Source organism: Pecten maximus, chromosome 18, assembly GCF_902652985.1.
Source record: "Pecten maximus chromosome 18, xPecMax1.1, whole genome shotgun sequence".
NCBI lineage: Eukaryota > Metazoa > Mollusca > Bivalvia > Pectinida > Pectinidae > Pecten > Pecten maximus.
The window spans coordinates 7697892-7718200 of NC_047032.1; the positions used below are offsets into that span (position 1 = coordinate 7697892).

General features: G+C 39.8%; 2 protein-coding genes across 2 annotated transcripts; both read left to right on the forward strand.

Annotated features, from left to right (window-relative positions):
• Positions 1–709: 709 nt before the first annotated feature.
• On the forward strand, positions 710–4707 carry LOC117317004. Its single transcript, XM_033871780.1, has 3 exons — positions 710–3849; positions 4120–4180; positions 4364–4707. The coding sequence occupies exons 1-3, from the start codon at positions 865–867 to the stop codon at positions 4705–4707; spliced, it is 3390 nt and encodes a 1129-aa protein (XP_033727671.1). The 5' UTR covers positions 710–864.
• A 147-nt stretch (positions 4708–4854) lies between these two features.
• LOC117316057 (300 kDa antigen AG231-like) lies at positions 4855–7883 on the forward strand. The gene is made up of 3 exons (XM_033870530.1): positions 4855–5817; positions 6142–6212; positions 7129–7883. The coding sequence occupies exons 1-3, from the start codon at positions 4906–4908 to the stop codon at positions 7403–7405; spliced, it is 1260 nt and encodes a 419-aa protein (XP_033726421.1). The 5' UTR covers positions 4855–4905; the 3' UTR covers positions 7406–7883.
• Positions 7884–20309: the final 12426 nt, after the last annotated feature.

The following is a 20309-nucleotide window of genomic DNA, read 5'->3' on the forward strand; positions in this document are numbered from 1 at the left end:
ACTTGGTAGCCCTTCACCCCAGCATGCTACAGACCCAATATCAACTCCCTGGGACTCTTGGTTATTGAGAAGTCGTTTAAAGATTTTAGCCTTTTTGACCCCTGTGACCTTGAATGAAAGTCAAGGTCATTTATTTGAACAAACTTGGTAGCCCTTCACCCCAGCATGCTACAGGCCAAATATTAGGTCTCTGGGACTGTTGGTTATCGAGAAGAAGTCGTTTAAAGATTTTAGCCTTTTTGGCCCCTGTGACCTTGAATGAAGGTCAAGGTCATTCATTTGAACAAACTTTGTAGCCCTTCACCCCAGCATGCTACAGACCCAATATCAAGTCCCTGGGTCTTTTGGCTATTTAGAAGAAGTCGTCTAATTTTTTTTTAGCATATTTGACCCCTGTGACTGAAAGTCAAGGTCATTCATTTGAACAAACTTGGTAGCCTTTCACCCCAGCATGCTACAGACCCAATATCAACTCCCTGGGACTCTTGGTTATTGAGAAGAAGTTGTTTTAAGATTTTAGCCTTTTTGACCCCTGTGACCTTGAATGAAGGTCAACGTTATTCATTTGAACAAACTTGGTAGCCCTTCACCCCAGCATGCTACAGGCCCAATATTAGGTCTCTGGGCCTTTTGGTTATTGAGAAGAAGTTGCTTGAATGGAAAGTTGACGGCCGGACGGACGGACGGACGGACGACGGACGGACGACGGACGCCGCGCCACGGCATAAGCTCACTTGCCCTTCGGGCAGGTGAGCTAAAAAAAAACACGTGGGGAGCCAACACAGCCTAAGATGAACACAAGAAAACGAATAGAAAAGCAGAGGGAGTATTGGAGATTAAAAAAAAACAGAACAAAGATCAAAAATGACCAGCCAGGCAAAACGTAGGGAATTGGAGAAAAGAAAAATGAGATATCAAGCCTCAAAAGCAAGATGCCAGCTAAAATTTACTGCATCCGCATCAGAAAACAATGGAAAACAAGGCAATACCTGCAGGCTCCCACAAACACCAGAAAAATTTGCTGCAGCTGTAGAGGACGTTGTTAATAACACAACGCCAAAGAAAAGGAAGGCACTACACAATAAAGGAATTTTGTTAACCCCTAGCACAAAGCACAGATATGAAACAAATTCCAAGATTGTTGCACGCCTTAAAACATCACTCGGAAAATTGAAGAAAGAAACAACAAAAGTGGGAAGGAATAAATACAAAATAGTCATGAAAAGCATTGTTGGTCGATGTGCAGTTCAGAACGCACTAAGAAAGGAGCTTGAAATCAAGTGGGAGTATTGGAACAGAATATCTCGTATTGAAGAAGAGGAGAAGGAGTGCGTCGCAAGAAACAATGCAATGCCTACCAATCAAGTAAAACAAATTCAAAGATTTTATTTGAATGAGTCTACTACTCTGCCAACAAAGAAAACTGTAAGCATAAAAACAGGAAAACAGAAAAGTGTCATGACAGATACATTACAACAGGCACATATAAGATTCCTGAAAGAAAATCCATACATCAAAGTGTCGCTAAGCCATTTTAGGAAACTTAGACCCAAAGAAGTACTTACCGTTAAAGAGCAGAAGTTTAACAGCTGTTTGTGTGAATATTGTCTCAATGTTCAATACAAATTAAATGCACTTAACCTGGCTGCACAGAAATTGAAACATCCAGAACTAAAATTGGAGAATAAATACAGCTGCATCAACAAAACACTTTGCCCAAAAGCAACAGACTCAAAGTACCACAAACTTGAATGTATTGACCGAAAATGTGACCTGTGTAGTGAAGACCATTTGTTCGAGCATTTTGAACCATTAATCAAGGCAGACTCCGAAGGAAAATATGATTGGCAGACATGGGAATATAGAAATGTTACATGCAGTACTAGTTCAAACACAAAAGAGGTCAAAAGGCAAATACTTGTTGATCAATCTGGAACTATCAAGGAGTTGGTGTCCAAACTTTGCAAGGAAATCAAAGAATTATCAAGTCATTTTTTTGTTGCAGAATGGCAATACAAAACATTCAGTGAAATAACCAAGAACGTCCCGAAGAACTGGGTTGTTACCATAGCCGATTTTTCAGAAAATTATAGGTGCATAGCACAGGACGAGATTCAGTCTGCGTATTATAATTACAATCAAGCAACACTACACCCCATGCTCGCATTTTACAACTGCAAAGATTGTGACAACGCCATAGTGCAGGAATCTGCAGTATTCATTTCAGCCGATCATCTGCATGATGCAAATGCCGTGAAGCAGTTCACAAAACAGTTTGATGACCATCTGCGGAACAATAGAGGGATCAATTTTGATCACGAAGTCCAGTTTAGTGATGGCTGCTCTGCACAATACAAATCAAAACTACCTTTCCAGCATATTTCTGAAACTACAATACACAAATTTGAGCGCTCATATTTTGGTTCTAGGCATGGTAAAGGCCCTTGTGATGCACTAGGTGGGATCATCAAGAAAGGTGCCGAAACTTTTGTGAAAAGCCGGAAAGGAACCATCAGAGATGCAAAGGAGTTGTTCCAATATTGTGAATCACACTTGAAAATAGGAAGTGGAATTGAGTGTGAACACAAACGAAGAGTCTTTTTTTATTTTGATAAGATTAACAGAAAAGGGAAAAAATCTGATACACTAAAAACTTTTGAAGGAACTCGGCAGTTGCATAGTGTACAATCAGTTGAGCCAGGTGTAGTGAAAGGCCGAAATTTAAGCTGCTTTTGCAACTCCTGCACATCTCACAACAACAAATCAGATACTTGTGCAAACAAGGCATATATTCATGAATGGAAGACCCACTATCTCAATGGAAAAAGATGTCCACCCAAAGACCCCAACAGCTGTAGCAAGAAAAAGAAGAAACAAACAACTGCCAATGAAGGGAACACACTTCATGATGAAGACAAAAACATTCCTTTCACTAAACCAAGGACCAATAACGAGGAAGAGTCAAAGAATCAGACAAAAGATATTGGAAATATGCTGGAGAACTTCAGGAAAGCTAAAAATTATGATGAACTAAAACTTATGGTTTTTTCGTATGCTAAAGATAATGAAAACATAGAAGTACGCCCAAATAACATCATAGACGGTGGATCATTTGTCATTGACAAACTTGCTTATGGTTTGCTGCCTGATGATATACCTGATCAGGGAAGTTTGAAGTTACCAGTATGTGTTGGGGCTGATGGAAATTGCCTACCCCGCTGTGGTTCTGTCCATGCTTTTGGTCTTGAAGACAAACACAATGAAATTCGCGCTAGAGTTGTGATTGAACTGACAAAAAATGAAGACATGTATCTAGATTGCAAACATCTAGCCCGAGGAACATCTCTTGTTGACCGTGAGGCAGCCAAACTTCCTGGTCACTATGCTTTATACTCACAAAACTACACTGCTGGAGATATTGTGACTGAAAACACCATAACAAGGATCTACCATCAAGAAGTTCTTGATATTTCACGTAGGAACTCCTTCATGGGTATTTGGCAGCTTTTCGGTCTTGCGTCAGTGCTCAAATGCAGAATATTTTCTGTGTATCCCAAGCTAGGAAACCCCAGTGTAAGACGAGATCTGCACAGGCAGATATTACCAATTGGCAAACCTGAATTTGAAGATGCATATTTCATGTGGACAACTACAAGAGAAGATATGACGAGAGAAACACATTGGGTGCCAAACCACTTTGTTCCTCTCTTGTCAGTTGCAGCACCAACACCTCCGTGTAATAACAGTTTTGTTCATACAGTGGATTCCATGGATTGTAGCTTTTCAGAAAATGAAGACCAGTCGTTGGATATTTCTGGGCTTTATGATGTGTTGGAGTCATTTGAAGAGGTCAGTATTGATACATATACATGTTGTTTCAGCTCGTGGGTGCTCATGCATGCTTTTGCAATCCATAAAACTTAAAAGAGTGACGTTGTCCGTTTACTTTCCCTAACTTGTCTCATTTGGGTTTCCGTTTTAATCCCGATTGAAAACTTCTTGGTGATCTCCTTTGTTTTAATTCCCTATTGTTTCTGAATACATTCATGTTTCCGAATCATGAGTATATTATATATGAATGATAATAATGAAATTTATGTTTATTCTTGCTCTTTTCAGACATTTACAGATGGTATAGAGAATCGGCAGACCCACACAGATCCCGAACAGCTGCCATTTGGTAAGTATGAAAGATATATTTGATGTTTAATACGTGTACTAGTTTACAGCTGTCCAATTATATTAATCGGAAAGAAATACATTACAACTGTAATGCCTAATCCCTTATGTATGATGATTTCATTTCCAGCTGAGTAGTAGTACTTGTGTATAAGGAAAATAAAATGATTCTTTATTCTGTTAGATTTGCAAGAATTGTGGACAACATTGGAGCCAGAGATAATCCAGGCACCAGTGACAGTCAAGGAACCCATGATAATCCAGGCACCAGTGACAGTCAAGGAACCCATGATAATCCAGGCACCAGTGACAGTCCAGGAACCCATGCTAATCCAGGCACCAGAGACAGCCCAGGATCCCAAGATAATCCAGGCACCAGTGACGGTCCAGGAGCCCAAGATAATCCAGGCACCAGAGACAGTCCAGGAACCCATGATAATCCAGGCACCAGAGACAGCCCAGGATCCCAAGATAATCCAGGCACCAGAGACAGCCCAGGAGCCCAAGATAATCCAGGCACCAGAGTGACAGTACAGGATCCTAAGATAATCCAGGGCAAACCAGAGTACAGTGTCCAGGATCCCAAGATAATCCAGGCACCAGAGACAGCCCAGGATCCCAAGATAATCCAAGGCACCGAGACAGCCAGGAGCCCAAGATAATCCAGGCCCAGAGACAGTCCAGGAGCCTAAGATAATCCAGGCACCAGTGACAGTCCAGGAACCCATGATAATCCAGGCACCAGTGACAGTCCAGGAACCCATGATAATCCAGGCACCAGAGACAGCCCAGGAACCCAAGATAATCCAGGCACCAGTGACAGCCCAGGAGCCCAAGATAATCCAAGCACCAGAGACAGTCCAGGAGCCCAAGATAGTCCAGGTACCAGAGACAGTCCAGGAGCCTAAGATAATCCAGGCACCAGAGACAGCCCAGGAACCCATGATAATCCAGGCACCAGTGACAGTCCAGGAACCCATGCTAATCCAGGCACCAGAGACAGCCCAGGATCCCAAGATAATCCAGGCACCAGTGACGGTCCAGGAGCCCAAGATAATCCAGGCACCAGAGACAGTCCAGGAACCCATGATAATCCAGGCACCAGAGACAGCCCAGGATCCCAAGATAATCCAGGCACCAGAGACAGCCCAGGAGCCCAAGATAATCCAGGCACCAGTGACAGTCCAGGATCCCAAGATAATCCAGGCACCAGAGACAGTCCAGGATCCCAAGATAATCCAGGCACCAGTGGCAGTCCAGGAGCCCAAGATAATCCAGGCACCAGAGACAGTCCAGGAACCCATGATAATCCAGGCACCAGAGACAGCCCAGGAGCCCAAGATAATCCAGGCACCAGTGACAGTCCAGGAACCCATGATAATCCAGGCACCAGTGACAGTCCAGGAACCCATGATAATCCAGGCACCAGTGACAGTCCAGGCACCAGAGTCAGCCCAGGATCCCAAGATAATCCAGGCACCAGAGACAGCCCAGGATCCCAAGATAATCCAGGCACCAGTGACAGTCCAGGAGCCCAAGATAATCCAGGCACCAGTGACAGTCCAGGAACCCATGATAATCCAGGCACCAGAGACAGCCCAGGATCCCAAGATAATCCAGGCACCAGTGACAGTCCAAGTGAGTATCATATGAATATTCAAACAATAGGTCAAATGATGCTATCAATAAATTAATAAAAAATGTATCATATTCAAAAGAAAAGTGATCTTAAAAATTAGCTTTTTGATAATATGGTAGTTAAATAAAGTGCAGTCTACAAGCATATAAAAATCTTACTTTCTTGGCAAGTAGGTGTGCAAAGTAATGAAATACCAAGCTAGAAATGTCTGTGCAAACTAACTTGTTACAGTTCATTTCATTAAGCGAAGAGTCAATGGTTTTGAGAGATAAGAGAATTTTATTTATGTCCTCAATTTTATTATGATTGTCTCGCTACTTCAGGAGGGAAGAAAAAAGACATCCAGGGAGCCTGAAACACCCCAGTGCTTAGAGAAATGTTCAGTCATGGGCAGGTAAATCATACCAAGTTGATGATTTCATAGATTTACAATTGTCGTCATGTAAAACCAGTGTTTCCCTTAAGCCCAATTAGCATGGCACTGCACCGCGCCCTTTTTGTGCTATGTAAAATGCCATGTTGCCTTCAATTATGTTTTAACTAAAAACTTGCTCTATGAAAAAGTGTGATTTGGTTTGTTTATATTTTATTATAGTATTAACTCATGTTCACATCAGTCATTAGTTGCTTGCTGCAGGTAGTCCTCCACCATTGCTCAACTGCAATGTCCATTAACTAAAAACTTGCTCTATGAAAAAGTGTGATTTGGTTTGTTTATATTTTATTATAGTATTAACTCATGTTCACATCAGTCATAAGTTGCTTGCTGCAGGTAGTCCTCCACCATTGCTCAACTGCAATGTCCATAAATGATCTATTAGGTGTAGAAAAAAAATGAACACCATTCCCTTCATTTCATCAATTACTGTTATAGGTGTAGTGTTGGTACTCATGTTGCAATTGCACATGGGAAGAAAGTGTTACCTGCTGTGAGTTCAAATGCTGTTATAAATACTATTAAGCATGTTAAGTTCAGCATGCCATGTATTTACATTAGTGTTCAGTTGTTCTCACTAATGTCATATATATTTTGTTACTAACATCCTAATTATTGTTTTGCAGTTTATTTTGATAATTCTTGTAATTTGTTTCAAATGTGTCCTTTTAACAGCTAAAGATCATCTATTTAATAGATCTGTATGTCTTTATAATTTTAATGATGTATCATTCAATAATTTAATGTTGTTGCATAATCAACCAATTTCAGTTACAATCTAATAGGAGAAATATGAGATCAAAAAGTTAAAATGTCATAATTTTGATACATGTGTAAAATGAGGCTTGTATATAATACATGATTTATTTTGCAGGTTACAGAGGTTAATGCGAACTTCAGGATGGTCCAATACTTCGTGCGGAATAAAAGCAATAGATGGAACCTTGGACAAACACAGTATTCTGTCATTGATAAGGATATTCTTAAAATTCTCAGTCCTCCAGACTTGCTGTTTGCTGGTGGTAGACGGTTCTACTATACCTTTTCAGATGCATTATTTAGTGAAAGTCAGTAATAAAATATCTGATTCTGGTAATAAACGTGTTCGTATTTTTTGTTTCTTTCAGAGGTCTACTTCATGCGAAGCTTAACATTTTGTCTTTTAGGATGGTAAATTACTCCAATATCCTCCATTATTAAGCTACTAAACACAGGAGGGTATTCTGGGCATAATGTTATTCTGGATACTCCTGTTACACAAATGACATACTGTATGTTGGAGATGCTAGTTGGGAATCCCACATGTATCACGGAAACATACTCCACTCTAGTAAACATATTAGAAAGTTTGCCAGTTACTTGGCATTGATCAGAACTTCACAATTTATAAAACAATGTATTGATGTATGCAAATGAATTCCGTTTATTAGACATTAAACACCTTACCCTTTCCTTAATATCTGATAAAAATCAACGATTTCTGTAAATAATAGTTGAAATTGTTGTCCTGTTACACCTTGAAGAAAATTTTTGTTTAACGCATTATATTAATATTTCGGTACTTGAATTATACTTTTATGGACAAAATTAATTATTTCATCATCAAAACACCACTGAGAATCTTTTAACAGTCAATGTCTGAGTAAATAAAGCAAGATTATTATCTAGTGTCTCTGTTACATCCTGAAAAAAATCATAATCAGAAAATCTTTAATAAATTGTTAAATCTTATGAAATTTATCTACTCCTTAAAATGTGCAACTTATCTCATTATTCCCTTATGTCAGCACCAAGAAAAATTGATAAGCATGCACTTTTTAAAGTTGGACACCAAGTCATTTGAGATGTAACAAAAATTCCTTGACATCAAATTCTGGATCACATGTATCAAAATTAGAAGGGCGTCCTTGCGTCTTTCAGCGAGACTAGGCCGAAGGACTCGATTCACCGGATGGTGGCAGACCTCGAGAGCTTCAATCTGGACGTTGTTTTTGTGTATCTTGATGGCAACGACATTCGGCGAGATTCTTCTCCGAAAGACATCTTCAGCACCTGTGTGCGATCGTGGAGACATTGAGGAAGAGTGGCGCCAATGTTCACATCGCCGACATTTTTCGAAGGCACTAGGGCTCACAGAAGACTCATTCAACCGACAGAGGAATGCCATCAACAGGCTGTTGATTGGGACCCTCTGCAGTACCCCACCGATCACGACAACAGACTTGTGCATTTTTCAGACTCTGGGATTAGAAGTGTTTTTTATAGTCAGGAGAGTGTTTTAACGTTACTAGCTATACTCACTTTTATGTGTACGTATATATATGACTCTGCCCTGCAGGTAGGGCGTAAGAATTGTACCTGCTGCCCCCATTGCATGATCGTAAGAGGCGACTAAATTTGGGATCTTATCTTTTCTTCCTAACGTCTCTCTTGACACTGCCTCACTTTGGCCTTTAGTTGAGCGTTCCCCCTGTGAGGAAGGCTTCTGTTCCTGTCCGAGACATACCAGAGTCTTTAAAAATGGTAGTCGCTACTCCTGCTTAGCGCTCAGCATATTTGGAGTGGAGTGACTGGTTAGCCCGTTGTCAGTATATAATGTGACCGGGCGGGGTATGCTGCTGTGTGTCTTCGGCAGTATCCTTCAGTGAGGTAGCACTGTGGATCGACAAAAGTTCCGGCCTATCACAAGGAGACTTAACACGAACATACCCCAGCCTCCCAAAACACACATACGCACTCACCACACGCATGCATGTCGCACGCACGGGAGGCCGTCCTTAAATGGGTGATTCTCCCGAAAAGGAAATTTTACTGTCTTTGATTTGTCACGGTCAATATATACTTAAAACATTTAAAATTCATTAAGGAAAATTACAAGTTTGACAAAATAAGGTAAACACTCTATAAATATGTTAAAATTTTACGGCTTGTCTAATATTTACGGGATGGCAAAAGTTGGATGACTATAAAAATCCGTAACGGTAAAATGTCCATTCCCCTAATATCAAAATGATACATGAATTTGTGTACCGTTATCGCAAAGAAAAGAAACTTCTATTGGTCAATATGTTTAAACCAGATCCATTTGTTTGTGTCTTAAACTCCTATAATTAATCCAGAGGTGTTTAAAGGAGGTGGTGCATGGCGGCCAACGGCCGAATCTTATTTTATGCATGATATTATGATAGACTTTTACCAAATACATGTCATTTTAGACACTAAAACGAAAATTGGCAAATGCTGTATACGCAGCGCCACCTAACATGATTTCTGTAAAAAATGTGTACCCTCCCTTTTGAATTCAATATATTTCTCGTACAAAAGTACTTGAAAAATTCTGCCCTGCAGGTAGGGCGTAAGAATTGTACCTACTGCCCCCATTGCATGATCGTAAGAGGCGACTGAATTTGGGATCTTATCTTTTCTTTTCTTTCTTACAAACTTTCTTCTTCCTAATGTCTCCCTTGACAATGCCTCACTTTTGGCCTTTAGTTGAGCGTTCGCCCCTGTGAGGAAGGCTTTGGGTTCTGTCCCCTGGCCGAGACATACCAGAGTCTTTAAAAATGGTAGTTGCTACTCCTGCTTAGCGCTCAGCATAAAAGGAGTGGGACGACTGGTTCGCCCGTTGTCAGTATAATGTGACCGGGTGGGGTGTGCTGCTGGGTGTCTTCGGCAGTATGCTCCAGTGAGGTAACACTATAAATCGGCAAAAGTTCCGGCCTATCACAAGTAGACTTAACACGAACATACTGCAGCCTCCCAAAACACACATACGCACTCACCACCTACATGCATGTTGCACGCACGGGAGGCCGTCCTTAAATGACCTTAGCTGTTAATAGGACGTTAAGCAAAATAAACCAAACCAACTTGGATCAATTTCATATTGCATTGATAGTCTCATGTGATGTTATATTTTATAAAAACATGTGTGTTTAGTATGAATTTGTATAATAGAAAGTGTAATTACAGCTTTTTTAACAAAATTATCAGTAAAAAATTTACCTTCTTGAAATTTTCTTTTATTTGTTAAGTAGATAAAATATAATAATCGTTGGAGTACTATTAAATTTTGCTTTTAAAAAACATGTTTGCATACTAATCTTAATACACAACCAAAAAAATCATCAAAAATTACTGGATAACAAAAGATTTTTGCATACAAAGAAAGGTCATGAAGTAAATTGTATCGGGGTTCATACACACATCTAGTGACAAAATTTAAGGGTTTTTCAAGGGTTTTTCAAGACATTTTCAGTCAAACTCAAGGGTCATTTTAAACATAATTAAAAACCTATTAATTAAACACTAATTCATATTTCGGATCTTATTACATGGAAATATTACCGATAGTACCTTCTGGTGTGGTGATCAGTTTTTCAATGAGTCCACCTTTTCTGCAAGGTGTTTCCTCAATATTCTTCAACTCTGCCTGCTTCTCCCGTGAGCTCTTCCTCATACAGATTGATTGAGTAACTAATGATATTTGTCCTTTGGTTTCACTCCTCAATATCTGATTTAAGCCTCTTTTTTTTAGCTCACCTGGACCGAAGGTCCGGTGAGCTTATGCCATGGTGCGGCGTCCGTCGTCCGTCCGTCAACATTTGCTTCAAATCGCTACTAGTCAAACAGTTCTTATTGGATTTTGACCAAATTTGGTCAGAAACATCCTTGGCAGAAGGGGATCAGATTTTGCATAAATTGTGACTGACCCCCAAGGGGCCTTAGGGGCGGGGCCCAATAGGGGAAATAGAGGTAATTCCTTTAAATCGCTACTAGTCATAAAGTTATGAATGGATTTGAACCCAATTTGGTCAGAAACATCCTTTGCGGACAGGGAACAGATTTTGCATAAATGGTGACTCTGACCCCCAAGGGGCCAAAGGGGCGGGGCCTAATGGGGAAATAGAGGTAATTCCTTCAAATCGCTACTAGTCATAAAGTTATGAATGGATTTGAACCCAATTTCGTCAGAAACATCCTTCAGGTAAGGGGATCAGATTTTGCATAAATGGTGACTCTGACCCCCAAGGGGCCTGAGGGGCGGGGCCCAATAGGGGAAATAGAGGTAATTCCTTTAAATCGCTACTAGTCATGAAGTTATGAATGGATTTGAACACAATTTGGTCAGAAACATCCTTTGGGGAAGGTGAACAGATTTTGCATCAATGGTTACTCTGACCCCCAAAGGGGCGGGGCCTAATGGGGAAATAGAGGTAATTCCTTAAAATTGCTACTTGTCATCAAGTTATGAATGGATTTGAAGCCAATTTGGTCAGAAACATCCTTCAGGGAAGGAGAACAGATTTTGCATAAATGGTTAATCTGACCCCCAAGGGGCCAAAGGGGCGGGGCCTAATGGGGAAATAGAGATAATTCCTTCAAATCGCTACTAGTCATAAAGTTATGAATGGATTTGAACCCAATTTGGTCAGAAACATCCTTTGGGGAAGGGGAACATATTTTGCATAAATGGTGACTTTGACTCCCAAGGGGCCAAAGGGGCGGGGCCCCATATGAGAAATAGAGGTAATTCCTTTAAATCGCTACTTGTCATCAAGTTATGAATGGATTTGAACCCAATTTAATAAGAAACATCCTTTGGGGAAGGGGAACAGAGTTTGCATAAATGGTGACTCTGACCCTGGAGGGGCCAAAGGGGCGGGGCCCCGTATGGGAAATAGAGGTAATTCCTTTAAATCGCTACTAGTCATCAAGATATGAATGGATTTGAACCCAATTTAGTAAGAAACATCCTTTGGGGAAGGGGAACAGAGTTTGCATAAATGGTGACTCTGACCCCCAAGGGGCCAAAGGGGCGGGGCCTAATGGGGAAATAGAAGTAATTCCTTAAAATTGCTACTAGTCATAAAGTTATGAATGGATTTGAACCCAATTTGGTAAGAAACATTCTTGGGGGAAGGGGAACAGATTTTGCATAAATGGTGACTCTGACCCCCGAGGGTCAAAAGGGACGGGGCCCCATATGGGAAATAGAGGTAATTCCTTTAAATCACTACTAGTCATAAAGTTATAAATGCATGTTGTAAACTCAGAGAGTCTGGACTTCATTATTTCTTTAAAGCAGTTGGGATCCCCACGCTATAACCATATATATAGCATTGTTTGAGGTTAACAAACAAAAGGAATTGAACATGAACATTATTTTGACATTTGGTCAAATCCAACCAAGTGAGCGATACAGGCCCCATGGGCCTCTTGTCTTTTTCTTAAGATCTTCTATTTCCTCAAGAACTGATTTCCTTTTCCTTCCTTGCTCTGCAGTCAGTTTCTTTCTTCTCTCTTCTTCCAAGTATCTCTCACATTTCTGTCACTTCCAGCGGAAAGTAAGAGTTCTTTTGTAATTGGAACATTTAAGATGCCCCCTTTAGATTTCACATAGTCACATATTTGCCGTTGGGCAACTAACGTTTTATTAGACATATTTGCCACCTCTATCTCCTTGTTTACTGAGAAGCCACGTTCCACGCATGCCTGTCCATGTGATATAACCAACACTGTCTTCACAACATCCAGTAACTTGTCATACTTATCTTTGGACAGCTTTTCTGTATAGAATGTATCAAGCCTGTCTTTGGTTTTTGAAAAACCTGTAAAACTTCCACTACCCACTGAGGAAACCGAGTCAACAAACTGATTATACTGCTCAGCTATCTGATCACAGTCGTCAGACACTTTCCCACTGTTTCTCAAGCACACAAGTACTTTCTTGAACTTCGACCTGCAGGTACTAGGACTGCTAGCTATCTCCTTCGGGTCAAGTGATGACAGGTTCCTTACAAGAGAATAGGTAATAGGACACTTGAGTAGAATCTTCTTGCATGTTTCACATAGAAATGCTCTGGCCTCCATTCTGAAGTCCATGACCTGTTTCTCAGATATTCCCCCACTTTCTCGACTATTTGTTACAGCCTTCTTAAGCGCTGCTTCAATTCTGCGACAATGCAAATATCAACTTTCTTGTATATTACAAAGTCTTCTTTCCTTGTGACATCGATCTTCGACAGTTTATCTATGTCCTGCAGGTAGGGCGTAAGAATTGTTCCTGCTGCTCCCATTGCATGATCGTAAGAGGCGACTAAACTTGGGATCTTATCTTTTCTCTTCTTTCTTAACAACTTTCTTCTTCCTAATGTCTCCCTTGACAATGCCTCACTTTTGGCCTTTAGTTGAGCGTTCGCCGCTGTGAGGAAGGTTTTGGGTTCTGTCCCCTAGCCGAGACATACCAGAGTCTTTAAAAATGGTAGTTGCTACTCCAGCTTAGCGCTCAGCATATTTGGAGTGGGACGCCTGGTTGGCCCGTTGTCAGTATAATGTGACCGGGTGGGGTGTGCTGCTGGGTGTCTTCGGCAGTATGCTTCAGTGAGATAGCACTTTAAATCGGCAAAACTTCCGGCCTATCACAAGGAGACTTAACACGAACATACCGCAGCCTCCCAAAACACACATACGCACTCATCACACGTATGCATGTCGCACGCACGGGAGGCCGTCCTTAAATGACCTTAGATGTTAATAGGACGTTAAACAAAATAAACCAAACCAAACTAAAGTGTCACATTGTTCTAAAATGTCTGGTTTGATAAACCTTCTCAGAAGACTCCTCAGCAATGTAGCCAAATCATCCCCCATGAATGGGAGCACAGGTTTATCTGTCTGGTAAAAAGCGAGAAACGGTTACAAGATATTTGCCACTAATCTGAAAAATTCCAGCTTTGCTAGGATTAACTTGTCCTTTGTAAATTCTTTTAACACATGATAGGAGTTGCATGTAGGTTGCTGTGACTTTTTAGGTCATCTGACCCGAAGAGTCAGGATGACCTATAGTCATCATGCTTCGTCCGTCGTCGTGCGCCGTGTGCTGTGCGCCGTGTGCCGTCCGCCGTGCGTAAACTTTTCACATTTCAAACTTCTTCTCAAGTTCCATCAGTGGGATTTAGCTGAAACTTGCCTGAAATGATGCTGGGATGGTCCTGACCAAGTGTTGTTATTTTCCGGGTCAGTCTGAAATCCAAGATGGCCGCCACATCCGCCATCCGCCATTTTGAAAACACATTTGAAACTTCTTCTCAAGTTCCACTGGTGAGATTGAGCTGGAAATTGGTGAGGATGTTTAGGAAGGAGAGCCAACAAAGTGTTGTTATTTTTTGGCCCCGTAAAAACTTCGACATGGCAGCCATGGCGGCCATTTTGTAAAATGATTGCGCAATCATGGTTCTTCTAAACAACACCTATTTAAAACTTCTTCTCAAATTCCACCAGTGGGATTCAGCTCTTACTTACCAGAAATGATCCTGAGATGGTCCTGAGGAAGTGTTATTTTTCGGGTCGGTCAGAAATCCAAGATGGCCGCCATGGCAACCATCTTGAAAAACACATTTTAAACTTCTTCTCCAGTTCCACTGGTGCCATTGAGCTGGAAAATTAGTGAGGATGTTAAGGAAGGAGAGCCACCAAAGTGTTGTTATTTTTTGGCCCCGTAAAAGCTTCGACATGGCGGCCAGTTTGTAAAGTGATTGCGCAATCATGGTTCTTCTAAACAACACCTATTTAAAACTTCTTCTCAAATTTCACCAGTGGGATTCAGCTCTTACTTACCAGAAATGATCCTGAGATGGTCCTGAGGAAGTGTTGTTATTTTTCGGATCGGTCAGAAATCCAAGATGGCCGCCATAGCCGCCATCTTGAAAAACCCATTTTAAACTTCTCAAGTTCTACCAGTGCTGTTGGGCTGAAACTTACCAGAAATGATCCTGAGATGATCCCGACCAAGTGTTGTTATTTTTCGGGTTGGTCCGAAATCAAAGATGGCCACCATAACCGCCATCTTGAAAAAACACATTTTAAACTTCTCAAGTTCCACCAGTGTTATTGAGCTGAAACTTGCTTGAAATGATCCTGATATGATTCCGACCAAGTGTTATTTTTCGGGTCGGTCCGGAATCCAAGATGGCCGCCATAGCCGCCATCTTGAAAAACACATTTTAAACTTCTTCTCAAGTTCCAGCAGTGCTGTTGGGCTGAAACTTGCCTGAAATGTTCCTGAGATGAGTCCGACCAAGTGTTGTTATTTTTTGGATTGGTCTGAAATCCAAGATGGCGGCCATGTCCGCCATCTTGAAAAACACATTTTAAACTTCTCCAGTTCCATTGGTGCCATTGAGCTGGAAATGGGTGAGGATGTCGAGGAAGGCGAGCCAACATAGTGTTGTTATTTTTTTGGCCTCGTAAAAACTTTGACATGGCAGTAATGGCGGCCATTTTGTAACATGATTGCGCAATCATGGTTTTCCTGAACAACACCTATTTCAAACTTCTTCTCTTGGATTTCTGACCGACCTGAAAAATAACGACACTTCCTCAGGACCATCCCAGCATCATTTCAGGCAAGTTGCAGCTCAAACCCACTGATGGAATTTTAGAAGAACCACGATTGCGCAATCACTTTACAAAATGGCCGCCATGGCTGCCATGTCGAAGTTTTTACGGGGTCGAAAAATAACAACACTTTGTTGGCTCTCCTTCCTTAACATCCTCACCAATTTCCAGCTCAATGGCACCAGTGGAACTGGAGAAGAAGTTTAAAATGTGTTTTTCAAGAAGGTTGCCATGGCGGCCATCTTGGATTTCTGACCGACCCGAAAAATAACAACACTTCCTCAGGACCATCTCAGGATCATTTCTGGTAAGTAAGAGCTGAATCCCATTGGTGGAATTTGAGAAGAAGTTTTAAATAGGTGTTGTTTAGAAGAACCATGATTGCGCAATCATTTTACAAAATGGCCGCCATGGCTGCCATGTCAAAGTTTTTACGGGGCCAAAAAATAACAACACTTTGTTGGCTCTCCTTCCTTAACATCCTCACCAATTTCCAGCTCAATGGCACCAGTGGAACTGGAGAAGAAGTTTAAAATGTGTTTTTCAAGATGGTTGCCATGGTGGCCATCTTGGATTTCTGACCGACCTGAAAAATAACAACACTTCCTCAGGACTATCCCAGGATCATTTCAGGCAAGTTTCAGCTCAATCTCACCAGTGGAACTTGAGAAGAAGTTTCAAATGTGTTTTCAAAATGGCGGCTGTGGCGGCCATCTTGGATTTCAGACTGACCCGAAAAATAACAACACTTGGTCAGGACCATCCCGTCATCATTTCAGGCAAGCTTCAACTCAATCCCACTGATGGAACTCGAGAAGTTTGAAATGTGAACAGTTTACGCACGGCGGACGGCGCACGACGACGGACGAAGCATGATGACTATAGGTCATCCTGATTCAGCTCTTACTTACCAGAAATGATCCTGAGATGGTCCTGAGGAAGTGTTGTTATTTTTCGGGTCGGTCAGAAATCCAAGATGGCCGCCATGGCAACCTTCTTGAAAAACACGTTTTAAACATCTTCTCCAGTTCCACTGGTGCCATTGAGCTGGAAATTGGTGAGGGTGTTAAGAAAGGAGGGCCAACAAAGTGTTGTTTTTTTTTCGGCCTCGTCAAAACTTTGACATGGCAGCAATGGCGGCCATTTTGTAACATGATTGCGCAATCATGGTTTTCCTGAACAACACCTATTTCAACCTTCTTCTCAAATTCCACCGGTGGGATTCAGTTCTAACTTACCAGATATTATCCTTAGATGGTCCAGACCAAGTGTTGTTATTTATTGGATCGGTCAGAAATCCAAGATGGCCACCATGGCCAACAGTGCCACTATATACTTGCTACAGAGAATACATACTACAATAAAGAATGAAGTGTAGTGAGGGGCGATAACTCATTAGAGTTATCGTTCCTTACGGAACGTAATGATAGTACGAGCTAATTCGCGATTTTTGCCGGCTATTGTAGCGATTTGGGGGTGGAAAAAATGACACATACAATTTTGATGGGCTTTTGAACCATTGTAAAACTCGGCTCCATCTAGGTCTGGATGTAACTGGTATCCCTGTGGAAATTCGTATTGATGAGATATTTTGGGTCAAACATGCCAAAATCGTCATTTTGACTAAGAGGTTCTGTTAAAACCACCCTCAAAATTCGAAAAAAAAATCCAGAAACATATACAATGCACATATACATAGATAAATGTTTCCTGAAGAAAACCGTCTGTTTAGTTTTTCGATATCTTTATCAGAACGGTCACAATATTGTATTAAAAATGGCCTATTTTTTCGACCCTCCCAGTATTTTTCCATTCGACAGGGGTATTTTGACAGCAGACGATCGCATGTTTTGATGACGTAACGCCCATCCTGAACTCGTCACGAAAGTTTGTTGTGGAAGCCGCATGTTGATTGAAGTTTACTGTCACTGCCAGTATATATTGCTATTTTCAATATCAGAGGCAATGCTCCAGGATATAGATGCTTTGTCACGATCATTGTATGTCGCTTTTCACAAACATGCATGCGAAAAATCAAACCAGCGTTCAGAATGTCAAGCAAATTCCCGAAGCCTCGTAGGCATAACGCTGACGCTACTGACGGTAAGTAAACTTGTTTGTTTACGTTGATATAAACAAACGACGGTAGATATGCACGAAGAATAGTTCCCGTTTATTTGCTATTTACTGAAGGGATAGGCCTACTTTGTCTCCAAATTTAATTGATTTGAATTAATATTTCGATAGTCTGTGTATTTGTATAGCCTCGCCAGTGATGCTTGTTTACGTCTAAAAATACCAACGGGAATCTCCAGATTGAGGTGACAAATTGAATATACACAGAGCCATGTTCTCTCAGACACTAGGTTATCTCGTGAACTAGCACACCTAAGACTACTACTTTGCAACTTCTCTGATATATGAATTACTTTGTGAAAAGAGATATGAAATATAATTTTTGATTTTTACCGATCATATACTGACATAGACTTACTAGAGTCCCGCGGTGAAGGGATGCCTTACTCGGGCACGTCTGTCTTGCTACCTATACTGACAGTATATAATCGCACGAGAAAGACTAGCATTATCGATGAACATTATACAAATCACTAAAATCATATGTAGAACGCAGGCGACTTAAATATGACTAAGATTTCATTTAATTTGGAAAACTATTTAAATTAAACCATCTACACTGCAGACTGGAAACTTCCTGCATGGAATATTCAATAATGTCAGCCTGTGTGACATTTTACGATTTGATAGACCAGTTCAAACTATTCAAATTATTTGCTTCACGTTACATTATCAACAACTTTTTTTTTTTGCAATTAATTCATTTTTGAAATTTTTAATGAAATAGTATCTAGTACAGGTCTATTATATTTAAATGTTTACAACTTGAAATTAAAGTCTGTAACATGCCCTTGATTGAGACTGTGCATTTGGACAGGTTAAATCATATCGTCTTTTGCATACATGTAAATAAACAAAATCAATATAGTAAATTTTCAAATTCTTTGTTTCAAATACCATACAACATATTTAAATCTTTCACTTACACACAACGAAGAGAAGTAAAATGCAAGAAAGCTGTTCTTACAATTTGTTGCTAAGATATTGTCAATTATTATGATTGCATTAACTGAATAAGTTAAATTAAGTTAATTTTGGGTGGGAAAAGATGTTATGTACAGTAGCTTATTTTAATATCTTGACTGAAAGTTCATTTCAACTTATTAGAAAAGGCATTATAGAAAATTATTTGACAATATCAGTGTTACCAGAATTCAGCTCTCACAATTTTGCAAAATATTCTTCGAAATGTCACCTGCACACACGAAAATTAGTGGATTTTCAAATATCTTTGCCTCAAATACCATACCAACATATTTAAACCTTTCGCTCGCATACACTGAAGAAAACAATGTGCGAGAAAGCTGTTCTGACAAATTTATGCTAAAATATTGTCAATTATTATGTCAAATTAAGTTCAATTAAGTTAATTTTGGTGTGAAAACATGTTATGTTATTTCTTTTGTAATATTTTGATTTAAAATTCATTTCAACTTATTATAAATGATATATTATAGAAAATTATTTGACAAAATCAGAGTAACCAGAATTCAACCATTACAATTTTACAAAATAGTCTTCGAAATGTCATCTGCACACAGGAAAACTATTGGATTTTCAAATATCTTTGCCTCAAATACCATACCTACATATTTAAACCTTTCGCTCACATACACCGAAGAAAACAATGTGCAAGAAAGCTGTTCTGACAAGTTTATGTTAAAATATTATGAATTATTATGTTACATTAAGTTAAACTCAGTTACTTTGGGCCTGAAAACATATAATATATATATATTTTTTAAATATTTTGATTTAAAATTCATTTAAACTTATTACAAATGGTAACTACATGTACTTCATTGAACAACACATGAGAGGCCCAGAACTTTGGATTGGATTGATGCTAATTGAATCAACTTACTAATCATCTAATTTAATCAAGGGAAAATAAAGTGAATTAACTTGCTCAGTTGGTCATGATATTTATTTATTATAAATTATAATGTAGTGATTATTGATATTTCTCTTTCTATTCATGATCGATCAATAATTGATCATCGATTGTTTAGAAACTATGATGATCGATTGATCAAGAACTTTATTGTGATTCCAAACACTATAAGAAGTTGCAAACTGTTTAAATAAAACAAATGTAATAGACATTTCCTTATTTGCTTGATATGGACGACGGATGACACTGATCATGACTTTGAACTTCATGGAAATTCTCGAAATAGCATATTATTAAAATAGCTTGGGGAAAAAAACAAACAAATTTCCTTCTATCATACATACTAAAAATTTGGATTTTCATCACGCAAGTATGAATTATTAACTTTAACTCCAAGATTGAAATTGGCGCGAGCTAATTCCTGTAAAATCATGAAGATTTACATCTGATTGAGTTAATCCTTATATTGTGAGGAAATTGATTTAATCCCTATATTGTGAGGAAATTGTTCCAAATTAAGATATTGTCCTGTTTTAGTGATTTTTATACGCCCGACCCGACGTACATTATAATGTTATCATGTTGGCGGGTGGGCGGGCACATATGGTGTCCCGACCATAACTCTC